The 27,014-nt window shown below is 44.8% G+C and overlaps 3 protein-coding genes across 7 annotated transcripts in view; all 3 read left to right on the top strand.

Moving 5' to 3' along the window:
* Positions 1-27,014, top strand: part of LOC140705028 (uncharacterized) — a 138,284-nt gene that overhangs the window by 11,174 nt on the left and 100,096 nt on the right. For 2 of the 5 annotated variants that reach the window (XM_078388319.1, XM_078388317.1), the window contains exons 1-2: positions 20,836-21,323; positions 25,062-25,780. The exons of 2 other annotated variants lie outside the window; for them this stretch is intronic. In XM_078388319.1, coding sequence (XP_078244445.1) covers positions 25,112-25,780 — 669 coding nt within the window. In that variant the 5' untranslated portion in view covers positions 20,836-21,323; positions 25,062-25,111. Of the gene's footprint in view, positions 1-20,834; positions 21,324-25,061; positions 25,781-27,014 lie in introns of those variants that run through there. One more of the 5 variants, XM_078388318.1, reaches the window with a different exon arrangement.
* Positions 52-15,353, top strand: LOC144586940 (uncharacterized). The gene is given in 3 exon segments (XM_078386110.1): positions 52-863; positions 11,535-12,412; positions 12,415-15,353. Coding segments are annotated over 3 exon segments (1,923 nt in total). The 3' UTR covers positions 12,648-15,353.
* Positions 12,905-15,353, top strand: LOC140704025 (uncharacterized; the record flags this gene model as incomplete). Its single annotated transcript, XM_072988489.2, has 1 exon — positions 12,905-15,353. A coding segment is annotated over one exon (897 nt), but the record flags the coding sequence as incomplete, so codon positions are not given.

The following is a 27,014-nucleotide window of genomic DNA, read 5'->3' as shown; positions in this document are numbered from 1 at the left end:
CGTAATGAGTTCAGGGACCATCTTACAACTACAGTATGCCAGCCTTCCGAAATGTCTATGAGGGAGGAAACACCCACAACCGTCAAGCACGAGCGAAGGTATCCTTGCAAATCAGAACCTTACAGGATCTCTACCAGAAAGAACCACAATGAATGTGTCACATCAGAAGAAATATTCCAGGAAAATGTATACTCTGATAAACAACAGAGGGTGGTAACTGGAGAAATAAAACCGGAATTTTTGGAAAATGTGGGAGAAGATCATTTGGACATGTATCGGTATGATTATCCAGAAGAGGACCCTAAGGATTCTGGGAGTGGAGAGAGTCACGGAATTCAAAGTGAGGGAAGCATGTTTGAATGTTCTCATTGTGGGAAAGGCTTCCTTCAGAGAAGAAGTTTGGTGATCCACCAGAAATCTCATACCGGAGAGAAACCGTACGAATGCTCTCAGGGTGGGCAGGGTTTCGGTCAAAGAGAAAACTTGAATACTCATCAACGGATTCATGCTGGAGCTAAACCGTACAAATGTTCTCAATGTGGAAAATGCTTTAGCATTGGAAAGTATTTGAAAAGACACCAAGGCATCCATACTGCAAGCGAAACAAAACCGTATAAGTGCTCTCAGTGCGGGAAGTCCTTCAACCAGGAAAAAGCTTTGCTGGTCCATCAGCGGATTCATACTGGAGAGAAACCATATGAATGCTCTGAGTGTGGAAAGTTCTTCAGTAGCAAAGAAAACCTGAGGAGCCACCGGAGGATTCATACTGGAGGGAAACGATATACATGCCTGGAGTGTGGGAAAAGCTTCAGGCGGGGCAACAACTTGAAAACCCATCAGATAATTCATACTGGAGAGAAACCGTACAAATGCTCTCAGTGTGGGAAATGCTTCAATGATCAACGAAACCTGATGAGGCACTGGAGGATTCATACTGGAGAGAAACAGTATGAATGCTCTCAGTGTGGGAAATACTTCAGTCGTCAAGAAAACCTGAGGAGCCACTGGAGGATTCATACTGGAGAGAAACCGTACACATGCCTGGAGTGTGGGAAAAGCTTCAGCCGGGGCAACAACTTGAAAACCCATCAGATAATTCATACTGGAGAGAAACCGTACAAATGCTCTCAGTGTGGGAAATGCTTCAATGATCAACGAAACCTGATGAGGCACTGGAGGATTCATACTGGAGAGAAACAGTATGAATGCTCTCAGTGTGGGAAATACTTCAGTCGTCAAGAAAACCTGAGGAGCCACTGGAGGATTCACACTGGAGAGAAACCGTACACATGCTTGGAGTGTGGGAAAAGCTTTGGGTGGAGCAGTCAGTTGAAAACTCATCAGATAATTCATACTGGAGAGAGGCCATAGAAATGCTTTCAGTGTGGGAAAAGCTTCAAAGTGGTGAAATACCTGAGGAAATATTCATTATGTTCACATATAAGCCTTCCATGTTGGAAATGTTTCAATTAGTGACTTCACCTGAATGATTGCCTGGGAATCGCTGTAGGAGAAGAGCCATACAGATGCCTTGAGCATCAGAAAAATGTTTTTCGGATAGTCTGTCTTTATCTGAGTATTATAGGATGGTACTACAGTAGGACTGTGGTATCCACAGCGGATCAGTTCCAAGCCGAAATACTGTATTAAACACTATACATTTCATTGTCTGTCCCTCTCTAGTGGCAAGTTGTGGTAGATACACCCTGGATATGCATAGAAATAGGTGTTCGGTGGAGGTATTTAGGATTTTGAGACAGCAGATAAATTAACCAGTGGATACTGATCCCACGGATAGCAGGGTCCCACTGTATTTTGAATATCCTACAGGGGGAAAGGCCCAGTGGTTGGTCCAACTAGAGCTGTGGTTTCCAACCTCAGGTCCTTGGAAGTTCTTGGAGGATAACTCCCTGAAATCCTGGTCAGCACACCTAGTGATGAAGGATTCTGAGAGTTGTAGTCCAAGAACATCAGGGGACCCAAGGTTGGGAACCACTGACTTAGAGTAAGTCCATTGAATCAATTGCCCAATGTTGCGTTCAACACTTAAGCAAACCCCATTCATTCTAGGGCTGGGACTCCCAATTATATTTAGCTCGAAATTTCAGATGAAATCCCAATGGATATTTCTTAGGGAACCTGCCAGTGAAAAGTGCAGTTCGTTGCAATTAGGAAAATGAATTTGAGATTTTTTTTATTAAAAGGGATAATTGGATTGAACAGTGATGGAAGAAGGGACATTATTTGCAAATGGAGAGATGGAAAGGGTCCTTATAATCAAGAGTTGGAAGTAACTAGCTATAAGCGAGATAGTGCTTTGTAACTAAATACTGTTCTGCGTAAGCACGGTATAGAACGTTACCTTTTAATAGTCTTGTAGAATGGAAGTTGTACATTGTTGTAATGGGTGTCCCTTCAGGTGGCTTTCAAAAGTTATATCTGACAGGCACTTTTAAATATTTTGAAATAGTTGTTTTGTAAAAAAAAAATATTTCTTACCTTATCAATAAAGACTCCTCAAAATTACAGAAAATTAGAAAATAAAACAATGAGCAGTGCGCCAGATAATGTAACAAAATTCTTTTTCAGTGTTATAACGTAGATGAATTTTTCTACCACTGTTAGTGAGTAATAGGAATGAATTACTTATGGAAATTAACTTCCAAACTCTTGACTGTCCGTAACTCTCTCAACCTGGAGTGTGGGTTCTGAGCCTTGTCCCTCTGTGAGGGTTCGATTTGTGGCTCCTTTCTTCAAATAAATCAGGAAATTTTTGTACAGTGGTGCCCCGCATAGTGAGGTTAATCCGTTCCGGATTAACCTTCGCTATGGCGAAACATCACTAAACGGAATGGAAAAGCCCATTGGAACGGGGTCCAAACTCACAGTTGAGCGAACTTTCCCCATAGGGCGGCCATTTTCGCGCCCTCGGTAAGCGAGTTCAGAGCACGAAAATAATGCGGGCGGCCATTTTGGGTGTTCCGGCGGCCATTTTGGAACCGCCTATCAGCTGTTCCCCCGACATCGCAATGCGAAGATCGTCGCAAAGCGATTTTTGCCCATAGGGGCCATCGGTATGAGATCGCATTAGCGATCTCAAAATCCGCATTGATATGCGGATTCGTCGTTAAACGGTGCGCTCGTTATTCGAGGCACCACTGTACTTTTGAAATAGGTGTGGTGTTTATTGGAGTGTTCAACAAATAACCGGTGTCAACAAAGTTATTCCAACATTTTTCTCTTTCTGACAACGGTCAATGTGACATCCGCCCTCGTGCCCCTTGCTTGACCTTCAAGCCCCAGAGCACATGAAGGCAAACACTCTCTTCTTTTACACTGGCTGCCACCAGGTGATCTCTAAATCACCATTTACTTCAGAAAGATTCAGGTCCACACTTCATGTTCTTTTAAATAAAACTTTGGTTTATTGATTACGATTGATTCATGAATATCTTCAGTAGTTAATCATTCCTCAGAATTTCCCCAAACTACACATTCTATTACACTCCCTGACTCTACTCTCACTGACTCAATCTCTCTTACATTACTCTTACTGACTTAAACTCCCTTAATCTGACTTCTGCCTCCCCTCTTATAGCATCTCTCTTGGCTCCGCCTCTCAGCAACATGAATATTCATAAACCATTACATAATACAATAAGAACCATAGGTCTAATAAATGGAGAACGCTACAGACCTCCCCCCTTAAATATGTTTGTTTGGGAGGGGAAACACCATTTTTCGTCCTAAACAAACATGTACTGTTGCATAACTTATATAATATTTAACAGTTCAATAGGTAATATCATTCAATATAACAATTTCCATTTTTATTACTATAAACATTTTAAACAACTATCATTTCTTATACTCTAAACATTTTACTAATTTCAACAATATACTTTACCTTATCATTTATTCTTTATTATTATTTTTCATTAACATTACCAACCTTACAGTAATCATCATCAGGAAACTTATAAATTATCCAAAGTGAATCAAAGTGCAGTTCAATTGGTAATAAAAGTCTTGGTATCATTCTTCATGTTGTAGTCCATCAATTCAATTCTAATCTCATTTACAAATGTCCATCCCCCTTCCATCAGTCATTTGGCTTCCGAGGCACGATCTGAGTCTCTTTTGTAAAGTCCAAGTTTGCAAAGTCCAAGACAGGCCCCCTCCCGCAGTCATCTGCAAGGCACCTCACCTCTCCAAGTCCATAGCTCGATGTATCTGTAAAAAGGTTGAACTCACGGTGGTAACCAGGTATGCTGAAGACTTGTCCAGACGTTACCGCCTCCATCAGCTGGACACACGACTGCTGCCACTCAGGAATCCCTCTGTTGTCCACTGGCTCCTTCCTCCGTAACCATTTCCGTCGTCTGGCAGACATCAGCCACTCTGTTGACCCCGGGATGTCATCAGCTGGTTGTTTTATAGTGAAGCCTGCTCTCTTTCTGGCCTGGGGTTTCACCATGTCAATTGGGGAAAGGATAGGCAGTTTCCTCTCCTCTTTCCAACCATCTCTGGATGCGTCCCTCTTTAAGACATCAGGGCGGATGCCTTTCCCCACATCCACATATTGTCCCACAGATACTTTCTCTGAAATGTTTTCCCTATATAGGGGACCACTATCATGGGTCACTTTAGGATTCTCAGGCCTGTCAAGTGCTATCTTAAATGATTGGTTGTTTTTAAACGCACTGCACTTGTCATCTGATTCTGCTTCTTTATTCAGGGACATGTCAGGTAGGGGTTTGCTTTGCAAAGTTTCATGATCTAATTGTTATGCCTCTGCCAAAAGCACTTTTCTCCCCTCTATAGTTCTCAGTTCTACTACAGTGGTGCCTCGCATAACGAGCGCACCGTATAACGACGAATCCGAGGGGGGGGTTGTGATCGCAAATGCGATCGCATACCGATGGCCCCTATGGGCAAAAATTGATGTGTGATGATCGGTAAGCATTTCGCTTATCAATTGTTCGCATAGCGATGGGGGAACAGCTGATCGGCGGTTCCAAAATGGCCGCCAGACGCCCAAAATGGCTGCGCGCAGCGTTTTCGCGCCCTGCCCTTGCTTACCGAGGGTGCGAAAATGGCTGCGCTATGGAGGAACTTCGCTGAAGGGTGAGTTTGGGGCCCATTGGAACGCATTAAACGAAGCTTAATGCGTTCCAATGGGTTTTTTCGTTCCATACAGCGATGTTTTCACATAGCGAGTGGATTAACCTGGCTATGCGGGGCACCACTGTACTTCTTTTTCCTGGGCCTCTTACAAGCTTTTTCCTTTTCCAGAAGCATCTCCCAAGCTCGTCTCTGCCATCTCTAAGGACTTTTATGTAAAAACTCCTTATCCAGGAAAGACCTTACAGGGTACTCAGTGAATGTACTAGTGTCTGTTTCAAAGGTAAAGGTAAAGGTTCCCCTTGACAATTTTTGTCCAGTCGTGTCCGACTCTAGGGGGCGGCGCTCATCCCGCTCTTCAAGCCATAGAGCCAGCATTTGTCCGAAGACAATCTTTCCGTGGTCACATGGCCAGTGTGATTTAGACACGGAACGCTGTTTACCTTCCCACCGAGGTGGTACCTATTTATCTACTCGCATTTGCATGCTTTCGAACCGCTAGGTTGGCGGGAGCTGGGACAAGCAACGGGCGCTCACTCCGTCGCGTGGATTCGATCTTACGACTGCTTGGTCTTCTGACCCTGCAGCACAGGCTTCTGCGGTTTAGCCCACAGCGCCACCACGTCCCTTTAGTCTGTTTCAAAGCAATCATTTAAATTAATCTGCTCCTGAGCCAAACTATTTTCATTTGAGGTTTTCAGAAGCATGAGATCAGCTACAGCAACACTCTTCAGCTGGGTAACCACAGAAACATCTCTCTCCAAGCTCCCATATGATACTGTAACAATTTCAGCTGCAGAGGGTGATTCCTGGCCTCCTGGTGAGAGTGTAAGTGCGAAAGCACTATTAACATGCTCTGTTGACTGCAACCCATCTCCATATTTCTGGTCTTTGTCAGTCATAGATTTCTCTGGGTGTTCAGTGGTTAGTGTTGTACCGTCTGTCAAAGTACTAGCTTCCCTCTGTTCCTCAGTACAGGAAGGAACGTTAAGGGTTTTCAAAATACTCTGATCAGCCATTTTGGTTACCTCATGGCTTATTTCTGAACTGGGGCATCCCTGGTTTGCTTCTAGGGTTTGGGAATCTATTTTTCCCTCAGAGGCCTCCACAGTTCCCAAACAGTATACTTTCTTGATCTGGCCATTATTCTCCACATTTTGAGGTTTAATTTCTGTACAATTGTATTGTAAATGACCAGGCTTGCCGCTTTGGTAATTCCTTCTCTCATCCAAAGGAGATTCATTAAACTTTTCCTCAAGATTCACTTGGTTCTGAGGACTAGGCCATACTAATTTTGCTGAGGCACCACTCTGGCCTTCATTCCATGTTGTTTTGCTGAGGTAATTTTTATTAAAGGGCTTCTCATTGTCATCCCAGTTATTACCACCAAGTTTTACCTCAGAATAATTTGAGTTTCTTAATTCTTTCATACAATCAGCTGTTTTTGATAGATTCCCCTCAGGATTGGATTTATTAGTATTATAGTTTTGGACTTTCAATTCCATGAGTTTTACTCTCAATTCAGCTCTGAGCTGTGAAATCTTTTCCTCAGTCCTAACTTTGATTTCTAACAGTTTTTCTTTTAATTTAATATCATGCTGCAGCTTCCATTTTTCAAAATCTTGCTTCCTTTGCCTGATCTCAGCCTCATTTTTGAGCTGTAACTCTTTTAATTTAGTTTCTCATTCCAGCTGAATTAAGGGGTTCCAATTTCCCTCCAATTCATGAGGTAAAACCTCAGCTTCAGGATTCCCCCTTGTGGAACGTTTGGGTGGCATATTTACTTCTGGGATGATTACTACAGCATGTGTACTTATCTTTAAAGGACCTGTCTTTCTTCTCTTACATCCAGTCACTTGAAGGACCGCCTCCTTCCATATGAGCCTACCCGGCAGTTAAGATCTAGCCAGGGGGCCCTTTTGAAAGAGCCATCTCTCAAAGAGGTAAGAGGGATGGCTTGTAGACAAAGGGCCTTTTCGGCAGCTGCCCCCAGACTATGGAACGCCCTCCCAACTGAAATCCGTCTGGCGCCGACGTTGATGACATTTCGGCGCCAGGTCAAAACCTTCCTGTTCCAGAAGGCTTTTAATTGAAATAACAACTGTGGGTCCTGATGATGGCAATTTTAATTCTATTTTAATTGTATTATAATTGTATTTTAATCATCTTATTGTATTGAATTTTAATTATTGTAAGCCGCCCAGAGACCTCTGGGTAGAGTGGGCGGCATATAAATAAAATAAATAAAATAAATAAATAAAATAAATATAATTCTATTTCAAGCGAAGGCTTTCTCCTTTCTTCCCTCAGATCTGCTCTGACCCCTGGCTTCTGCTTTTCACAAGCGATCTCTATCCTTAGAGCCTTGAGCCTTAAGCAAGCCCCCTGGTCTTCAGATCCTGAGGTAAACACAAGAATTTCCTTTCAGAGTCCTTCCCTAACTTAGACCCACCAGATCTGGGTTCAGAAGCCCCTATTACTAAGCTTTTCCCAAAAGCTCTAGCAAGGAACCAAACTTCTTTGTCACAGACCTCTATCTAAAAGGTACCGTTGACTCAAGGAAAATCCTTTTTAAACTCAGACTTGACTGGAATGCTTTGAGTTCAACTCATGCTTCACTGGATTTCTTCGAATCCTGCTGCTGGTCACCAATTGCGTCCACTCTCGTGCCCCTTGCTTGACCTTCAAGCCCCAGAGCACAAGAAGGCAAACACTCTCTTCTTTTACACTGGCTGCCACCAGGTGATCTCTAAATCACCATTTACTTCAGAAAGATTCAGGTCCACACTTCAAGATGTTTTAAATAAAAGTTTGGTTTATTGATTACATAGATTGATTCATGAATATCTTCAGTAGTTAATCATTCCTCAGAATTTCCCCAAACTACACATTCTATTACACTCCCTGACTCTACTCTCACTGACTCAATCTCTCTTACATTACTCTTACTGATTTAAACTCGCTTAATTTGACTTCTGACTCCCCTCTTATAGTATCTCTCTTGGCTCCGCCTCTCAGCAACATGAATATTCATAAACCATTACCTAATGCAACAAGAACCATAGATCTAATAAATGGAGAACGCTACAGTCAGCAAGGGGCTTCCATTCTTGATCCAGGAACGGGTTCCCTTCCGCAGCATTCCATGGACCCAGCCAGTCTATAGAGAAGTTCAGGTCTACTCTATGTCCCGCTTCACCTTCCAGCAGGGGTACGGTGTCATCGTCCCGGTCATCCACCCACATGGAGCATCCCATGGGTGTGGAGGTCTTCCAGGGTCCCCCGGTATCCCTCATTTCGCTCACCCTCCATTCCAAACTCCCTCCTTTCTCTACCTTTTCTTTTTTCTCTCTTAGCTTTCGCCTCCACTCTCTGGCTTCGTCTTCTCCCCAATAAGACGGTCTCGGGGGATCTCTCTCCTTCTCCTGTAATCTTCTTTAGACACTCTCAGCCTCACCCAAGCTCTGGTCCAGGGATCCTCCATCCAGACCCATTCCTAAGCTGGAGGTAACTGTTTCTTCCTCCTTTTTATATCTGCTGTTCCCGCCTCTATCTTCACCCTCTTTTGTTCTATTGCTGCCATATTCCTTGGGTTCCTTCAACGGTTAACCTTCGTATTTCTCCTAATTTGCATAGAAAAGCAACAATATTAACAGATTATGAGTGGGATGATGAATATTAGTCATCTTCTGGCTTTGCCTCACGCATCTTTCCCTTGAAGGCAGGATCCTGGCTCTTTTCATCTCTCAGCCCTTCAGCTTTGTTCGCTACTCCTGTCAGGACGATGAACTGTGTCAGAAATAGACCATTTTTTGGTGTCTTTATTATTGTTGTTGTTAAGTAAGGTAGCAGAGAAGGATGGGAACCAGGTGTTGTGGTAAATCTCAGTGGTGAATTGCTCGAAGTGAAGAAGTCAGCATAGGTGTTTGTTGTGTGCCAAGCTGAATAGGCACACAACAGGCAATGCCTCCACTGACATTTTATCCTTTCAGTGACAGGATGAATTCAGCTCCCAGAATGTACAGGGATTGCTTAATACACCAGTGGACCTATTTAATAGGATTTTGACTATTACAAATTAGCGGGAAAATAGACGCCACCCTCTGTTAATCAAAAGAGACTGGAATTTCCCTCCCCGAAGCGGATTTGTGAAACGTTAGCCAGGCTGTTTTCTGCCAGGAGTGTCCATTATGCTGGTGGAGGAGCATCATTGGATATAAAACCTCCTTTTTTCTTCATTCTTTGTTCTTTTTCCAAGAGGTTGCTTTGTTTGAAGGAAGAAAATATTAATCTATTCACGAAGGCTTTCAGGGCCAGGATCTAATGGTTGTTGTGGGATTTTCTGGCTCTTTGGCCGTGTTCTGAAAGTTATTCTTCCTAACGTTTCGCCAGTCTCTGTGGCCGGCATCTTCAGAGGTCAGCACTCTGTCTTCTGGTGTAGTTGGCTATGGGAGTGCAGTATTTCTGGCTGTGAGATAGGCTTTTGTCTTTTTCTGTAGATGGGTGATTAGTGTGTATTGTTGTGGGTGTATTGTGCTCAGGAGAAGAGATTATCTGGTCCCGCGGTTGATGGAGGCAGTGACAGATTTTACTTTCTTGGGCTCCATGATCACTGCAGATTGTGGCAGCAGCCATGAAATTAAAAGACGCCTGCTTCTTGGGAGGGAAGCGATGACAAACTCTGACAGCATCTTAAAAAACAGAGACATCAGCTTGCCAACAAAAGTCCGAATAGGGAAAGTTTTTCCAGTAGTGATGTATGGAAGTGAGAGCTGGACCGTAAAGAGAGCTCACAGCCAAAGACTTGATGCCTTTGAATTGTGGTGCTGGAGGAGGCTCAACCCTGAGTGCTCACTGGAAGGACAGATCCTGAATCTGAGGCTCCAATACTTTGGCCATCTCATGAGAAGAGAAGACTCCTTGGAAAAGACCTTGATGTTAGGAAAGTTTGAAGGCAAGAGGAGAAGTGGACGACAGAGGATGAGATGGTTGGACAATGTCATCGAAGCAACCAACATGAAATTGACACAACTCCGAGAGGCAGTGGAAGATAGGAGGGCCTGGCGTGCTCTGGCCCATGGGGTCATGAAGAGTCAGACACGACTTAATGACTAAACAACAACAAGTTAACACCCAGAAAAGATGACGACGTAGTTGATGGGTGTCCTTAGCTGGTCTTTTGTGTCTAGTGATCCCCTGTCCTTGTGGCAGGGTAGAGTTTGTTGACCTTTTGCACGCTGTATTTTTGAGAGCTGGGAGCCAGGTTTTGCTGAGTTTCACACTTTCCTCTTTTTTGTTGAAGTTTTGCTGGTGCTTGTGGATTTCAATGGCTTCCCTGTGCAGTCTGACGTAATGATTGCTGGCGTTGTCCAGTATTTGAGTATTTTGTAATAGAATTTCATGTCCAGTTTGTTTCAGGGCATGTTCAGCTACTGCAGATTTTTCTGGTTGTTTTAGTCTGCAGTGTCTCTTATGTTCTTTGATTCTGGTGTGGATGCTTCGTTTTGCAGTTCCAATATATTAACTGCTTTTAATCATTTATTAGGCAGAAATTAGTTCCTTATCTGGCTGGATATCTCAGTGATTTAGGTATCCAGCTGCAGAACCAGAGACTGGGAGTTCAGTTCCCCCCGTGAATCCCAAATAATCCAGCCTTGGTTTCCTAGTGCAAGCTGCACAGTCACAGGGCACCCTCTAGAGGAAGGGAAGGGTAAAACACTTCTGAATATTCTCTAAATGGGAAGTCCTGAAAAGGGTTACCCAAGACGGATTGAACTTGACAATGAATTTAATATTTATTAATTAATTCCTTATTTTAAAAACAATGTCATGGAGAGCTTTTAAGTTGTCTCTTATTTTACCTGAAAAAAGGGATTATCAAAATCATTCTATTTGCATTCCTGTGATGTGAAAATCAGTAAAAAAATTAACAAAAATAACTGTGATTCCCAACCTTGGTTCCCCAGATGTTCTTGGACCACTAGCTGTGATGATCAGGATTTCTGGCAACTGTAGTTCAAAAACATCTGGGTACCCAAGGTTAGGAACCACTGTTCCAGAGCCTTTCTCTGGAGTCCAAAGAATGACCAAAATTAATCTTTCTTTGCAGATGACACGATGGGAAGGCAGGTCAAGATGGAGAATCCTCAGTGGGAAAGAAATGAGCTGATGGATGTCCCCAGAACTGCTGCCCCGAGAAGCCAAGTAAACTTGCTGAAGGGAATTGAGATAGGTGAGGAAGAATCTGGATTGAAAGAAGATCAGTTAGCAGAGAGAGACAAGGAACCTAATGAGTTCAGGGACCAACATACAGCTACAGTATGCCAGCCTCCCGAAATGTCTATGAGGGAGGAAACACCCACAACCGTCAAGTGCGGCCAAAGGTATCCTTGCAAATCAGAACCTGACTGAATCCGTACCAGAAAGAAGCACAATGATTGTGTCACATCAGAAGAAACATTCCAGGAAAATGTGTACTCTGATAAACAACAGAGGGTGGTAACTGGAGAAATTAAAGGTGAATTTTTGGAAAATGTGGAAGGAGATCACTTGGACACATATCAGCGTGATCGTCCAAAGGAGGACCCTAAGGATTCTGGGAGTGGGGAGAGTCACGGAATTCAAAGTGAGGGAAGGCTCTTTGAATGTTCTCAGTGTGGTAAAGGCTTCCTTCAGAGAAGTTTGGTGATCCACCAGAAATCTCATACTGGAGAGAAATTGTATGAATGCTCTCAGGGTGGGAAGGGTTTCGGTCAGAGAAAAAAATTGAATACACATAAACGGCTTCATACTGGATCTGAACCGTACAAATGTTCTCAATGTGGAAAATGCTTCAGCCTAAGAAAGGATTTGAAAAGACACCAAAGCATCCATACTGGAGCTGAAACAAAACCGTATAAGTGCTCTGAGTGCGGGAAGTCCTTCAACCAGGAAAAAGCTTTGCTGGTCCATCAGCGGATTCATACAGGAGAGAAACTGTACGAATGCTCTGAATGTGGGAAGTGCTTCAGTCAGCAAGGACACCTGAAGAATCACTGGAGGATTCATACTGGAGAGAAACCGTACAAATGCTTGGAGTGTGGGAAAAGCTTCGGGTGGAACAACCACTTGAAAACCCATCAGATAATTCATACTGGAGAGAAACCGTACAAATGCTGTCAGTGTGGGAAATGCTTCAATGATCAACGAAATCTGATGAGGCACTGTAGGATTCATACTGGAGAGAAACGATACACATGCCTGGAGTGTGGGAAAAGCTTTGTCTGGAGCAACCAGTTGAAAATCCACCGCATAGTCATACCGGAAAGGAGCCGTACAAATGCTCCCAGTGTGGAAAGTGCTTCAGTCAGCAAGGAAATCTGATGAGCCACTGGAGGATTCACACCAGAGAGAAGCCGTTCAAATGCTTTCAGTGTGGAAAAAACTTCAAAGTGGCAAATTACTTGAAGAAACATGAAAGAATTCATAACGATCATATGAAAGGCCTTGGTGCTGGAAATGTTTCAGTTAGTGACTTCACCTGAATGATCGCCCGGGAATTGCTGTAGGAGAAGAGCCACACAGATGCCTTGAGCATCAGAAAAATGTTTTTCGGATAGTCTGTCTTTATCTGAGTATTATGGGATTGTACTACACTTGGAGTGTCGTATCCACAGGGGCTCGGTTCCAAGCCAAAATTCATACTGGAGGGAAACGGTACAAATGTTCTCAATGTGGAAAATGCTTTAGCCTGGGAAAGTATTTGAAAAGACACCAAGGCATCCATATTGTAAGTTGAACAAAACTGTATAAGTGCTCTCAGTGCGGGCAGTCCTTCAACCAGGAAAAAGCTTTGCTGGTCCATCAGCGGATTCATACCGGAGAGAAACTGTACGAATGCTCTCAGTGTGGGAAGTGCTTCAGTCAGAGAAGAAATCTGAATACACATCAAAGGATTCATACTGGAGCTAAACCATACAAATGTTACCAATGTGGAAAATGTTTCAGCTTGGAAAATTATTTGAAAAAACACCAACGCATCCATACTGGAGCCCAAGCAAAACCACATAAGTGCTCTCAGTGCGGGAAGTCCTTCAACCAGGAAAAAGCTTTGCAGGTCCATCAGCGGATTCATACCGGAGAGAAACCTTACAAATGCTCTCAGTGTGGAAAGTGCTTCAGTCAGAGAATAAATTTGAATAGACATCAACTGCTTCATACTGGAGCTAAACCATACAAATGTTACCAATGTGGAAAATGCTTCAGCCTACAAAATTACTTGAAAAGACACCAAGGCATCCATACTGGAGCTGAAACTAAACCGTATAAGTGCTCTCAGTGTGGGAAGTCCTTCTACCAGGAAAAATGGTTGCTGGTCCATCAGCGGATTCATACCGGAGAGAAGCCGTACGAATGCTCTCAGTGTGGGAAATGCTTCAGTCAGCAAGGAAACCTTATGAACCACTGGAGGATTCATACTGGAGAGAAACCGTACAAATGCTCTCAGTGCGGGAAATGTTTCAGTCAGCAAGGAAACATGAGCCACTGCAGGATTCACACCGGAGAGAGGCCGTACAAATGCTTTCAGTGTGGAAAAAGCTTTAAAGTGGCAAATTACTTGAAGAAACATGAAAGAATTCATAACGATCATATGAAAGGCCTCCATGCTGGAAATGTTTCAGTTAGTGACTTCACCTGAATGATCACCTTCAGCATCAGAAAAATATTTTTCGGATAGTCTGTCTTTATCTGAGTATTATGGGATGGTATTGCAGTAGGACTGTGGTATCCACAGGGGATCGGTTCCAAGCCAAAATATTAAACACTATACATTTCATACATCTGGGGACCCAAGTTTGGGAATGATTGACTTAGAGTAAGTCCATTGATTCCGTTGCCCAATGGTGAGTTTGCTTAAGTAAACCCCTGTCAAAAGGTCCATATAAACTATTTGGCGGTTGACCAGCAACAACACATTTTTATTAACATTCAACAATGGCGTATCAACCACAACTTCTGTGGGCATCAACATATCTCAGGCAACTTTCTCTCTATATGTCCATTCTGTTTAACTTGGTAACTTTGCTTCAATACGGGGGAGCCGGCCCAAACCGCTCATTGTCGGTAGGCTTCCGTAACGGGGTGCTCCTTACCGCGCAGATTATCCCACAACAGGGGTGGTGAGCCCAGTGCCCCCTCGGGTGGTGGCTTGTTGAAGGTCTGGTCTGGGCGTACCAACTTCCTCCAGCGACCACGTCCTCTCGGGAAGACCACCACCGTCCATTCTAGTCTCTCTTGTATCACTACTCCTTCCTTATCAGGAACGGGATCAGGCAGTAGTCCTCCCGCCTTCAGGCTTGGGAAATCATCAATCACACTCTTTACTCCATGCGCCTTTGCTTCCTCTTTCTCCTTCTCTCTCTTGCCTGTTACCGCCCTAAATTCCTGCGCATATTCCCCCTCTTTTATATTCTCCTCCCACACATCCACCCAATGCTCCTCCCCTTGCTTTCTTCCCTCCTCTGACACACACACTTCAGTCTTACCCCCTTCAACCCCTTTTCCTCTTTATACTCTTTTTCTCTTCCCTCAGCCCCTTTGACATTTATGTTAGCTGGAGGAGACGCCGCGCTAGCTGTTGGACCTCCCTCACAACCCCATTCATTTCTTGGGTGTTCCAGGGCTGGGACTCCCAGTTAAATTTAGCTCTAAATTTCAGAGAAAATCCCAATGGATATTCCCTACCTGCCAGTGAAAACTGTAAGGTTGTTGCAATTAGGAAAATGAATTTGAGACTTTTTTTAAAAAAAAGGAATAATTGGATTGAACAGTGGTGGAAGAAGTGACACTATTTGAAAGAGTTATCTTGTAAAAAAAAAAACCCTATTTCTTACCTTATCAATAAGGAGTCTTTTCCTCCCCAAACTTACAGAAAATGAGAAAAAACAATGAGCAATGCACCAGATAATGTAAAAAAACCCCTTTCCACTGTTGTAATGTAGAACAATTTTTCGACCGCTGTTAATGAGTAATAGGAATGAATTACTTATAGAAAATAACTTCAAAACTCTTGACTGTCAGTCTCTCTCTCAACCTGTAGTGTGGGTTCTGAGCCTTGTCCCTCTTGCTTAAAAAAATAAAATACCATGAATATTGTACAGGGTAATTTATTTTGAGTCCCTGGACATAGGGAGCATGGGAACGTACCACTTTTGCATTTTTTTAAAAATAAAATGTTTCCATTATAAAAACGTCTTGAGTTTTCCTTTAGTTATACTTTACAGTGTTGCTAAATCTCTGCAGACATGTTATTCTTGACTTAAACAATTCCTTATGAGCTATTCTGCCATTAATTCTCAAAGGAAAGAAAGAAAATCTCAGTATCTGAGTGGTTTGTTTGTTGATCTTTTCAGGGCACATAGAATATCACGGATTAACAACAGCGGGAGGGAGGGAGGGAGCATCCACTGGTCGAAAGCCACTGGTGAAGTGTATTTCTAGTGAGAGGAAGAAATTAGCAAGTTTATTTTTTATTTATTTTGTTTGATTTAAATTATTTTAACCCTGCCATTCTACTTAAAAAAAACCCAAGGAGACTTACATCGTTGAAAGGCAATATTTAAAGCTAAAAACTAATGAGTATAGAAAGGCAGCTTAGATCTTTATAGGTTAAAGCGAACACTTGGATTTGTGCCCGGATACCGATGGGCAGCCAGAGGAGCTGCCGTAATGAGGGGAGTTGTTTGATCCCTGTGCCCACTTCCAGTCTGCAATCTGGCTGCTGCCTTTTGGACCCGCCGACCTTTCCAGACTCTTTCCGTCGACAGCCCCACATAGAGTGTGTCTTACTAAGGCATGTGTCACCACGGCTGGATCAGACCTCTCATGGAATGGTCGCAGCTGGCACACTAGTTTTTTTTCAAACATACAAATAACCATAATAGACACAAGAAAAGATTTAAAAAAAAAACCGACCACGTATACAGGAAAGAAAAGAGAACAAGAGAAAAAAAACTAACTACCCCCTCTATTTAAACTAAACCCTCCCCCCTTTGGAATCAGAGACTCCAGCCTCGTTAACCTCTCTACTCTCCCTAGATTGGTTTCCAGTGTATACTAAGTAGATATACATATATCATCAACTTTGCCCTACACTCCTGTCTTCTTCTGGGCCCAAGAGTATATTAGTTCCCAGTTTTGTTTTACATAGTCTCTTGGTTGTTCCCGTAGTACTTCTGATAGAGTGTCCAGTTCTGCTATATCCCATAACTTCTTTAACAGCTCTTCTATCGTCGGACCCTCTTTGGTTTTCCATTTTTGGGCCCAGAGTAATCTAGCTGCTGTGAGTATATACATGAGACAATGCTTCAATGTATTATCATTTATTCCTGACATGACATTCAGTAATGCCATTTCAGGTTTTATATCTAATTTCTGCTGAGTAATTTCTTTTGCTAGTTCCCATACCTGTGTCCAATAAATTTTGACCTTTTCACATGTCCACCACATATGATAATAAGTTCCTGCATTTTTTTACACTTCCAACATATATTGCTGTTACCAACATTTTTGCTAGTCTTACAGGTGTGTAATGCCATCTGTAGAACATTTTGAGTATATTTTCTCTTAAATTTACTTGTTTAAACATCTTATAGCTTTCTTTCCACATCTTAGTCCAGTAATCAAGATCCACATTGTATCCAAATTTTTTGCCCATTTTACCATTGTCTCTTTCACCCTCTCATCCTCTAAGTCATATTCTAATAAGTATATGTACATTTTCTTAATTATTCTTTCATCCGTATATATCCACAGTCTGTCCACCTGGACTTTGCCCTCGAAAAAACCCATAGTCCTATCTTTTTTGTATCTTGATTCTAATTTTACCATTGACCACCAATCAACAGCTATATCCAGCTGGCACACTAGTTTTAATTGTGCAAATGCACCCCTGGCCACTGTCAAAACCTAGGCATCCAGGAACACACACACGTTGGCTTCTCTACCTTGGTTTCCTGCACCCCAAAGGGTTAATTCTGGCTTCCACTCCCCTGGAGAAATTTCAGCAAGAAAGGAAAGGCAGTGATGATATAAGCAAGGAGGATAGTGGTTCAAAGATGGGAATTGTACTCCCACAGATCTGGGGAGCACCCAAGCAGAGAGAGCTAAGGAGAAGGAGCGAAGCTCTGAATGGTGAGGGCATTTCAAAACTCGAATCACCAAAGACATCTGACTGACTCTGGAAGGCTAGAAGTCCCCAAGCGGAAGGGAGATCCTGTGGCTTTTTCTTCCCCATTCTTGCAGCAGGATTCGGATGGAAAGGATTTGGCCTCAAATCTACTTCCCTGAAGAGTCTTCACTGGGTCTCTTTACAACCACCTCTGTTTTCAGCGTATTGACTGCACGCCTAGAAGGTCAATGCAGACCAGTCAGAGCAAGAAAAGTCCCCAGGATAGACCAGTTACTAGGTTGGGATGCTGTGCCAAAGAGAAAAAGGGCATTGTAGAAGGAGATACAGCATCGCTGGGAAACCCGGTCTCAGGAATTCTTGAAGATATTTCCACCTATTTGTACAAAATGGCAAAACCCAATAATGTTGGGATGATGCCAAGTTTCTTCTGACTTCCTTTGAGCAAGTAGCCAAAGCCTGCCAGTGGCCAAGGGAAGAGTGGGTAGCCTGGCTTCTGCCTGCACTCAATGGCATAGAGGAAGAGGCCTTTCAAGGTTTGAAAACCAGAGATGGGGAGGATTACAGGGAAGTGAAGGGCGCCATCTTGGAAAGAGATGCCCTGAAGACAGAAATACAGCATCTGCAGTTCTGGCACTTCTGCTGCCAGGGAGCTGAAGATCCCCCCCAAAATTCACAGCCAAGTCCAGGAGCTTTGCCCCCAGTGGCTGAGGCCGGAGAGAAGGAGCCGATCCTGGAGCTGCTGATCCTGGAGCACTTCCTGGCCAGCCTTCCCCCAGACCTCCAGGGCTGGATCCAGGCAGGAAGGCCAGAGACATGTAGCCCTGGTGGATGCCTTCCTCGTGAGCCACCAAGGGACTAAAGCAGAAAAGTGGCAGGTGAGGGTTTGTGTTTTAAATCCCACAGTCTTCAGAAGTCAACATAAGGATCAAGATTGAACAAATATTTAATTTGTGTTAACTAAAGATTTGCAGTTGTAACTAAACAGCATCTTAAAAAGCAGAGACCTCACCTTGCCGACAAAGGTCTGAATAGTCAAAGCTATGGTTTTTCCAGTAGTGACGTATGGAAGTGAGAGCTGGACCATAAAGAAGGCTGACCGCTGAAGAACTGATGCTTTTGTATTGTGGTGCTGGAGGAGACTCTTGAGAGTCCCCTGGACTGCAAAAGGAGATCAAACCTATCCATTCTGAAGGAAATCAAGCCTGAGTGCTCCCTGGAAGGACAGATCCCGAAGCTGAGGCTCCAATACTTTGGCCATCTCATGAGAAGAGAAGACTCCCTGGAAAAGACGCTGATGTCGGGAAAGACTAAAGGCAAGAGGAGAAGGGGATGACAAAGGACAAGATGGCTGGACAGTGTCATCGAAGCTACCAACGTGAATTTGACCCAACTCTGGGAGGTAGTGGAAGACAGGAGGGCCTGGGGTGCTCTGGTCCATGGAGTCACGAAGAGATGGGCACGACTTAGCGACTAAACAACAACAAGTTAACACTTAGCAAAGGTTGAAATCCTCTTTAACTGCTTCAATTCTGGGGCGTTCACGCCTGTGTAGTACAGTAGGACCCACCTATCTGCGGGTTCAGTAACCACTGATTCACTTATCCAGTGGCTAAAATACTGAGTGGGATCCCCCACCCTCTTTCAGGAACCCGTAAAGGAGGAATACTTGGGTTCCCTGTCGGCAGAGGGAGAGCCCTCGAACTCCGGAAAGGAACAGATCTAGAAAGAAGCCCTGCAAGCTGATGACGTTAAGATCAGGGGGCCGGGTAAGGCTTCACTGAGCAATTCTGTGGGGGTGAGATGCTGAGGTTGGTGAGGGAAAAAGTCAAATGCAGGTTGTGATGAGGGAGATCAGAGCAATCGCAGGAACCAAAGCACCCAGGTAGAGATGGGCCTGAACTGCTGGTTCACATTAAAATATAGTAGCAGGAGTCCAAGTAGGGAATCGAACCCCCAACCTCAGATTGCATAGCCAGAGAACTAAACTCTTCAGCTACCCAGCAATTCTGGATATACCGGGACCATCTTCGATATGGGAGCCCTTCAGATACTGGAGGATATAAATCAATCCCATTACCGCCCTGCCTTCCTTTCTGCTATCGAAACATCCCCAACTCATGAGTATGTTGAAGCCTTCCTTTTGTCTTCCATTCATCCAGGTTATTTGGGGTGGCACATCTGGTCCTGGGAAACTACCCGAGAATGATAGTCTATGAAGATGGGGCCCTAGCTCACCTCCCAATAGCCTAACTATATGGTTTTTTCCCTGATTAGTTCTGCGGTTCTTACTTGGTGCAGAATTTTGAATTTCTGGTAAAATTCCTTGTTCTGCACAGCAGAAGTACAGAGATTCGCAGAGGAGAATGGCTTCCAGTTCTCCAGAGGGTCCACCCCTTTCTTCTGAACTAGCCCTTAAGGTCTCACTCTGATCCATTTGTAGGAGAAAGAATAGAAACCTTTCTTTACTTACAGTTGTGAACAGATCAACAGCAAACTAAACCTACTGACTGAACACCAACTGGGAACTGAGAAGGGGGGTAAACATGGTTAGGCATCCTTCAGTCTCAAGACAGAGACTACGGTAACATGCTCTGTATCGAGGACTTGGAACAGCATCAAGTGTGGCTGAGGAGGCCAATTCGCGAGTGACAGTCCCTTCCATGCTGAAGATAAATACAATCTGTCCCCTGTCCGGCTTTCCCATGATTTTCTACAAATGCAGGAGCATGTGATACCTTGAATAGAGCACTATAAAAAACATAGCAAAGATATCAAGCAAACAAGCAGTTAGCTTTCAATGAGCATTTCTCCAGGCTGCGCACGAAGTTCTGAAAATTAGATACTTTCATTAAGTCCCTGTGAGGGTTCGACCTTTGGCTCCATTTTTGCTTCAAAGAAATCAGCAGATTTTTGTTGTTTCGAACCAGGCGAAATATTTATTGGTGTATTTAACAAATAACAAATGTCCCTAACATGATTTGGATGCTTTTCTCCTTCTGCCAATGGGTCTCCAAGGGGTGTCCAGTCTTCAAACAAGAATGGGTTTCTACCCCTGACATTCGATGGACCCGGCTAGTCTGCAAAGAGGTCGTCTGCTTCCGCCTGGCCTGTCTCACTCCCCAACAGGGGCATGGTGTCCTCGTCCTGGTTGTTATTCCACAGGGAGCGTCTCTCTGGTGCTGGGCCCTTCCAAGGTCCTTCCTGTAACCCTTCCTCCTCATCTCGCTTCTCCTCCATTCTAGTCTTTCTTTCCTTTCTCTCTCGCCTCGGCTTCTCCCCAATAAGAGGGTCTGGGTGGGATCTCCCTTCTCCTTCTATAGTCGGCCTCCCTCCTCCTTGGGCTCTCTTTCAAGTCTCTCCCGTCACACAGTCCTGCTGGTAAGGGCTCTTCCTTCCCTTTTAGCTCTCCCACTCCTGCCTCAAACTCCATCCTCTTCTTCCTCTCTTTTCCAGCCGTTTCTCCCTGAGCCCCTCCTAATGTCATCCTTGGCATCTCTTTTCCCCTCCCTGTCTGTCCCTCACTGCTGCTGAGTCTTTGAGGGTCCTGAGGTTGGCTGGGTTACTTTTTCCTTCTCTTCAATGTGAAGGAGGGACGGCTCTCCAGCGAGGAGGGGGGGATATCCCTCTCGCCTCCTGCCTCACAGTCACCAAGGCTTGAGTTTGGGAAATAAATATACAGTATATGTGTGTGTGAGTCTGTCACCTGTTTCGTTAAACATGAGGAAGGTGTAATGATGGCGTCGCCCAAGAGGGGGCGCCCGTGTGAAGCCTGGCCGGCCTTTCTGCCCCGAGGAGGAGGAAGAGGAGGAGGAGGAGGAGGAAGGCGAGAGAAAAGGCGGGGATTTCGACGCAAGGAACAGCCACCGCCTCTCCATCTCCAAAGCCCAGGAAGGGGCCACCTTCCCGGTTAGACTCGGCGCCTCGGTTGGCCATCCCGGCGAAGCTAAGGGCCGAGAGAGAAAGAAAACACGCGAGCAAGCAAGCAAGCAAGCAAGCCGACCGAATCACACAAGCCTCCTCGTCGCTTCCGGTAGGATCTTCAATGACACAGGGAGGCTCCGAAGGGCCCAGAGAGGCGCCAGTGGGGGCTGGAGAGGCGTTTTCGCCCCCCTTTTTTTGGTCCCCCCTCCAACCGGGAAACTCGGGCAGGCATTTCTTTGCCCGGAGTTGGGAGGCAGGCTTCCTTGCGAGTAAAAACGCAGGGTTTCGCAGAGATGTGTGACTTTACCAGGACTGCGGAGGTGACCCCACTGGCTGAAGGGGCGCCCCAAGCAGCCTCCGAGAGAGTCAGGGCGGACAACAAGCTGGCCAGGCAGGCCACGGGGACTCGCCCTCTTCCACATGGTCCCTATTCATCCTGATTCATGGCAGCCATTTTGAGGAGTTTCCAGAGAGAGAGAAGACTTAGAAGTGGTGGATCCTTCCCTTCTTTTTGGGGGGGGGGGCCTCTTGGGACGGCACAGCTTGCCCGAGACCCCCCAGGCTGGCGGTTCCCGAAAGAGGCAGAGGGAGGAATCGAACTCCCAACCTCTGGCTTCTCTCCACCAGGGAGCTCTGCCATGGGACCCAGAATCAATCTTGATCGCTCAATGGTTTTTAGGCCTCAGGGTGTGGAGCCAGAGGTTATTTCCCCCACTGGGCTTCCTTGAGAGGGGCTGGACTTGGTGATCTACAGGTTCTCTTCCAGCTCTTCAGTTCTTTTTAAATAAATAAATAAAAACGTAATTAAATTTTTTTTACAGTGGACTACATTAAATCAACTTAAAGTTAAACAAAATTGACCATACTCTCATTTCTCAATCCTGTGCCACCCTCCCCCTTGGGACCAGATTCATATCCTTTATTTTCTTCATTCCACATTGCCCCTTTCTCTCCAGAAACACACAAATTCTTTTCCCGGTCTATACGCCTTTCCTTTCTGAAATACATATATTAAAAATGCATTCCATTACTTTTTGATATTCCTCCTTTGATTTTTGTTTCACAGGTCAATTTATCATGAATGGCCATATTCCACATTTCTTTGTACCATTCTTCAACATTAACCTGGTTATGACTTTTCTAATTCCTTGCAAACATTAACTTTACCAAAGACATTGTTATAATAATGAATTCCTTTCCTTCTCCCTTCCTTTGCTTATTCTTAACCATGTTTGACAAGGCAGTTATTGAAGACATTTGTATATCCACACCAATTATTTCACCAATCTCTTTAAAAATCATTATCCATTCCTTCTTGCATGTTTTGCAAGACCACCATGTATATAAATATGTTCCTTTTTTTCACCTTCAGCACAGAGATCCTACATTTATATGTAACATATTCAACTTTACTGGTGTTCAAGGTCATATTTCTACACTGTGTGTGTGTTTAGTCGTTTAGTCGTGTCCGACTCTTCGTGACCCCATGGACCAGAGCACGCCAGGCCCTCCTGTCTTCTACTGCCTCCCGGAGTTGTGTCAGGTTCATGTTGGTTGCTTCGCAGACACTGTCCAGCCATCTCATCCTCGGTCGTCCCCTTCTCCTCTTGCCATCACACCTTCCTAACATCAAGGTTTTTTCCAAGGACTCTTTTCTTCTCATGAGATGGCCAAAGTACTGGAGCCTCAGCTTCAGAATCTGTCCTTCAAGTGAGCATTCAGGGTTGATTTCCTTTAGAACTGATAGGTTTGTTCTCCTTGCAGTCCAGGGGATTCTCAAGAGTCTCCTCCAGCACCACAATTCAAAGGCATCAATTCTTCGGCAGTCAGCTTTCTTTATGGTCCAGCTCTCACTTCCATACATCACGACAGGAAAAACCATAGCTTTGACTATTCGGACTTTTGTTGGCAAGGTGATGTCTCTGCTTTTCAAGATGCTGTCAAGATTTGTCATCGCTTTCCTCCCAAGAAGAAGGCGCCTTTTAATTTCAGGGCTGCTGTCTCCATCTGCAGTGATCATGGAGCCCAGGAAGATAAAATTTGACACTGCCTCCATATCTTCCCCTTCTATTTCCCAGGAGGTGATGGGACCAGTGGCCATGATCTTAGTTTTTTTGATGTTGAGTTTCAGACCGTTTTTTGCACTCTCCTCTTTCACTCTCATTACAAGGTTCTTTAATTCCTCCTCACTTTCTGCCATCAGAGTGGTATCATCTGCGTATCGGAGGTTGTTGATATTTCTTCCGGCAATCTTAATTCCGGCTTGGGTTTCTTCCAGTCCAGCCTTCCGCATGATGTATTCTGCATATAAGTTAAACAAGCTGGGGGACAGTATACAGCCTTGCCGTACTCCTTTCCCAATTTTGAACCACTCAGTTGTTCCATGACCAGTTCTAACTGTTGCTTCCTGTCCCACATATAGGTTTCTCAGGAGACAGATAAAGTGGTCAGGCACTCCCATTTCTTTAAGAACTTGCCATAGTTTGCTGTGGTCCACACAGTCAAAGGCTTTCGCATAGTCAATGAAGCAGAAGTAGATATTTTTCTGGAACTCTCTGGCTTTCTCCATAATCCAGCGCAAGTTAGCAATTTGGTCTCGAGTTCCTCTGCCTCTTCGGAATCCAGCTTGTACTTCTGGGAGTTCTCGGTCCACATACTGCTGAAGCCTACCTTGTAGGATTTTGAGCATAACCTTGCTAGCGTGCGAAATGAGTGCAATTGTACGGTAGTTGGAGCATTCTTTGGCACTGCCTTTCTTTGGGATTGGGATGTAGACTGATCTTTTCCAATCCTCTGGCCACTGTTGAGTTTTCCAAACTTCCTGGCATATTGAATGTAGCACCTTAACAGCATCATCTTTCAAGATTTTAAATAGTTCAACTGGAATGCCATCACCTCCACTGGCCTTGTTGTTAGCCAGGCTTTCTAAGGCCCACTTGACTTCGCTCTCCAGGATGTCTGGCTCAAGGTCAGCAACTACATTGTCTGGGTTGTCCGGGATATCCAAATCTTTCTGATATAATTCCTCTGTGTATTCTTGCCACCTCTTCTTGACGTCTTCTGCTTCTGTTAGGTCCCTTCCATTTTTGTCTTTTATCATGTTCATCTTTGCGCAAAATGTTCCTCTAACATGTCCAATTTTCCTGAACAGATCTCTGGTCTTTCCTTTTCTGTTATCTTCCTCTATTTCTTTGCATTGTTCATTTAAGAAGGCCCTCTTGTCTCTCCTTGCTATTCTTTGGAAGTCTGCATTCAAGTTTCTGTAACTTTCCCTATCTCCCTTGCATTTTGCTTCCCTTCTCCTCTCTGCTATTTCTAAGGCCTCGTTGGACAGCCACTTTGCTTTCTTGCATTTCCTTTTCTTTGGGATGGTTTTCGTTGCTGCCTCCTGGACAATGTTACGAGCCTCTATCCAAAGTTCTTCAGGCACTCTGTCCACCAAATCTAGTTCCTTAAATCTGTTCTTTATATTTCTACACTACTTGGTAACAATTTTCCTTAAACCTTACAGACATATTATCCATTATTTGTTTGTTCCACAATTTACGCTAATATATCTGTGAAGATTCAAATTCATGATTCAACTTCCCAATAATTTACTCCCATCTTTCCCTTTAATTTCTCCCAGCTCTGCAGTTCTAAGACTGCTATTATAATTATTACTTACCCATTCGATCATACATGTTTTCACTGGTTGTTACTATGTGTTATAACTTTAAAGTAGAAAATGGGGTGGATTGTTTTTCTTGTTTTTCAGAAACATTCTTTTCCAAAGGCTATGAGGCTTCAGTTATTCTCTAAGATATTCTGCAACAGGAGATCTCACTTGCAAATATTCTTATTCTAGGTGGTAGAGAAAAGCAGTGAAGAAGCCAAAGAGGGATAGGAGGAAAATCTATGCGCGGAGTCCGGACTGAGCTTATGGCAGAGGCAGGCCGTTGGGGAAGATGGCAAGAGGTGAAGAAGGAAGCCGAGAAGGGGCTCCAGCAGCCCTGGGAAGCCCAGTGGCAGGAGTTTCTGGAGATGCTGGAGCCCAGTTCTAGAAGAGGGGAAAAGCCCGTGATCTCCGAGGCTGCCCCGTGGGATGATGCCAAGGCCTTCCTGGCCTCCTTCGAGGAAGTGGCCAAAGCCTGTCATTGGCCCAAAGAGGAGTGGGTGACCCGGCTCCTGCCAGCACTTCATGGGGAAGCGGAAGAGGCCTTTCAGAGCCTGGGAGCCAGAGACAGGGAGGATTATGGGAAAGTGAAGGCTGCCATCTTGCGAGGGGATGCCCTGAGGATGGAGGTGAGACGCCAGCACTTCAGGGACTTCTCCTGCCAGGAGGTGGAAGACCCCCGGAGGCTTCACAGCCAAGTCCAGGAGCTTTGCCACCGGTGGCTGAGGCCGGAGAGACGCAGCAAGGAGCAGATCCTGGAGCTGCTGATCCTGGAGCAGTTCCTGGCCAGCCTTCCCCCAGACCTCCAGGGCTGGATCCGGGCAGGAGGGCCTGACACGTGTTCCCAGGCCGTGGCCCTGGTGGATGACTTCCTCATTAGCCAGGAAGGGGCTGAGAGAGCAAAATGGCAGGTGAGATCCTGTGTAATGCTTAAGAGAGCCTAGAACGTGGATTAGGGTAATAAAATTTATAATACGTCTTCTAAGCGAGTTTAAAGTCATCTGTTGAACGCCAGTCTGGCCTCCAGTGGGAGGGAGTTCCAAAGTCCGGAACAGCCACAGAGAAGGCCCTGTCTCATGCCCTCATCAGGTGTGCCCATGAAGGTGGTGGGACCGAGCCAAAGGCCTCCACTGATGATCCCAAAGCCACACAGGTTCATATAAGGAGATACAGTCCCAGGTAGCTTGGACTCAAGTCGCTTTGGAAAACGGCCCGGTACCCAGTGGAGTTACCGTAACAGGTGAGTATGTGGTACCTTTAGCCACCAGCTCCAGTTAACCATTTGGCTGCAGCATTTTGGCGCTTCTGAATGTTCCAGACATTTTCCTAAAACAGTTCCACATAGAGCGCATTGCAGTAATCCAAATCGGAAGGAACTAAGGCATGTGTCGCCATGGCCAGATTAGACATCTCAAAATCAGACACCTTAGATCAGATCCATTAGAGAGCACATAGTGGCTTTATGGGCCACCAGTTGCCCATCTGAGTTTTCGATGTACAGGAGGACCCAACTGTCTGTGGGTATCAGGATCCGCTGATCCACTGTCTGAAAATATTAAATAAATTTAAAAACAAATATTTATTTATATGTATTTCCATGGTGTATATGCCAGAACTGGTCAGAGACCATGCTACCATATATATAAAACATGGAGTACAGTGGTGCCTCGCACAACGAGCGCCCCGTAGAGTGATGAATTCGCTCTATGGGGACATGTTTTCGATCGCTAATGCGATCGCAGAGCGATGGCCTCTATGGCTGAAAATCGCAGAGCGAAGGTCGATAAGCGGTTCACTTACCGACCTTCGCTTTGCGACCTGCCGATCAGCTGTTCCGTGGGTCCAAAATGACCGCCAGAAGCCCCAAAATGGCCGCGCTCAGCGTTTTTGAACCCTCGTTAAGCGAGGGAAGGGCGTGAAAATGGCTGTCAGCCATCCTGGAAGATCGCTGAACGGTGAGTAAAGGAGCCTTTTGGAACGCTTTTCCTGCCCCGTTCAGCGATGCTTTCACACAGCGAGGGTTAATCCGGAATGGATTAACCTCGCTGTGCGAGGCACCACTGTCGTTCCCATGTTTTTCCAGCATCCACGGAGGGAGGGGCTTGGAACTGATCCCCCATGGATACCACAGTCCTCTTGTAGATC

This window comes from Pogona vitticeps, chromosome 2, assembly GCF_051106095.1.
Source record: "Pogona vitticeps strain Pit_001003342236 chromosome 2, PviZW2.1, whole genome shotgun sequence".
Taxonomy (NCBI): domain Eukaryota; kingdom Metazoa; phylum Chordata; class Lepidosauria; order Squamata; family Agamidae; genus Pogona; species Pogona vitticeps.
Note: the sequence above shows the minus strand (reverse complement) of the source record. Positions and strands in the feature narration are given on the sequence as shown.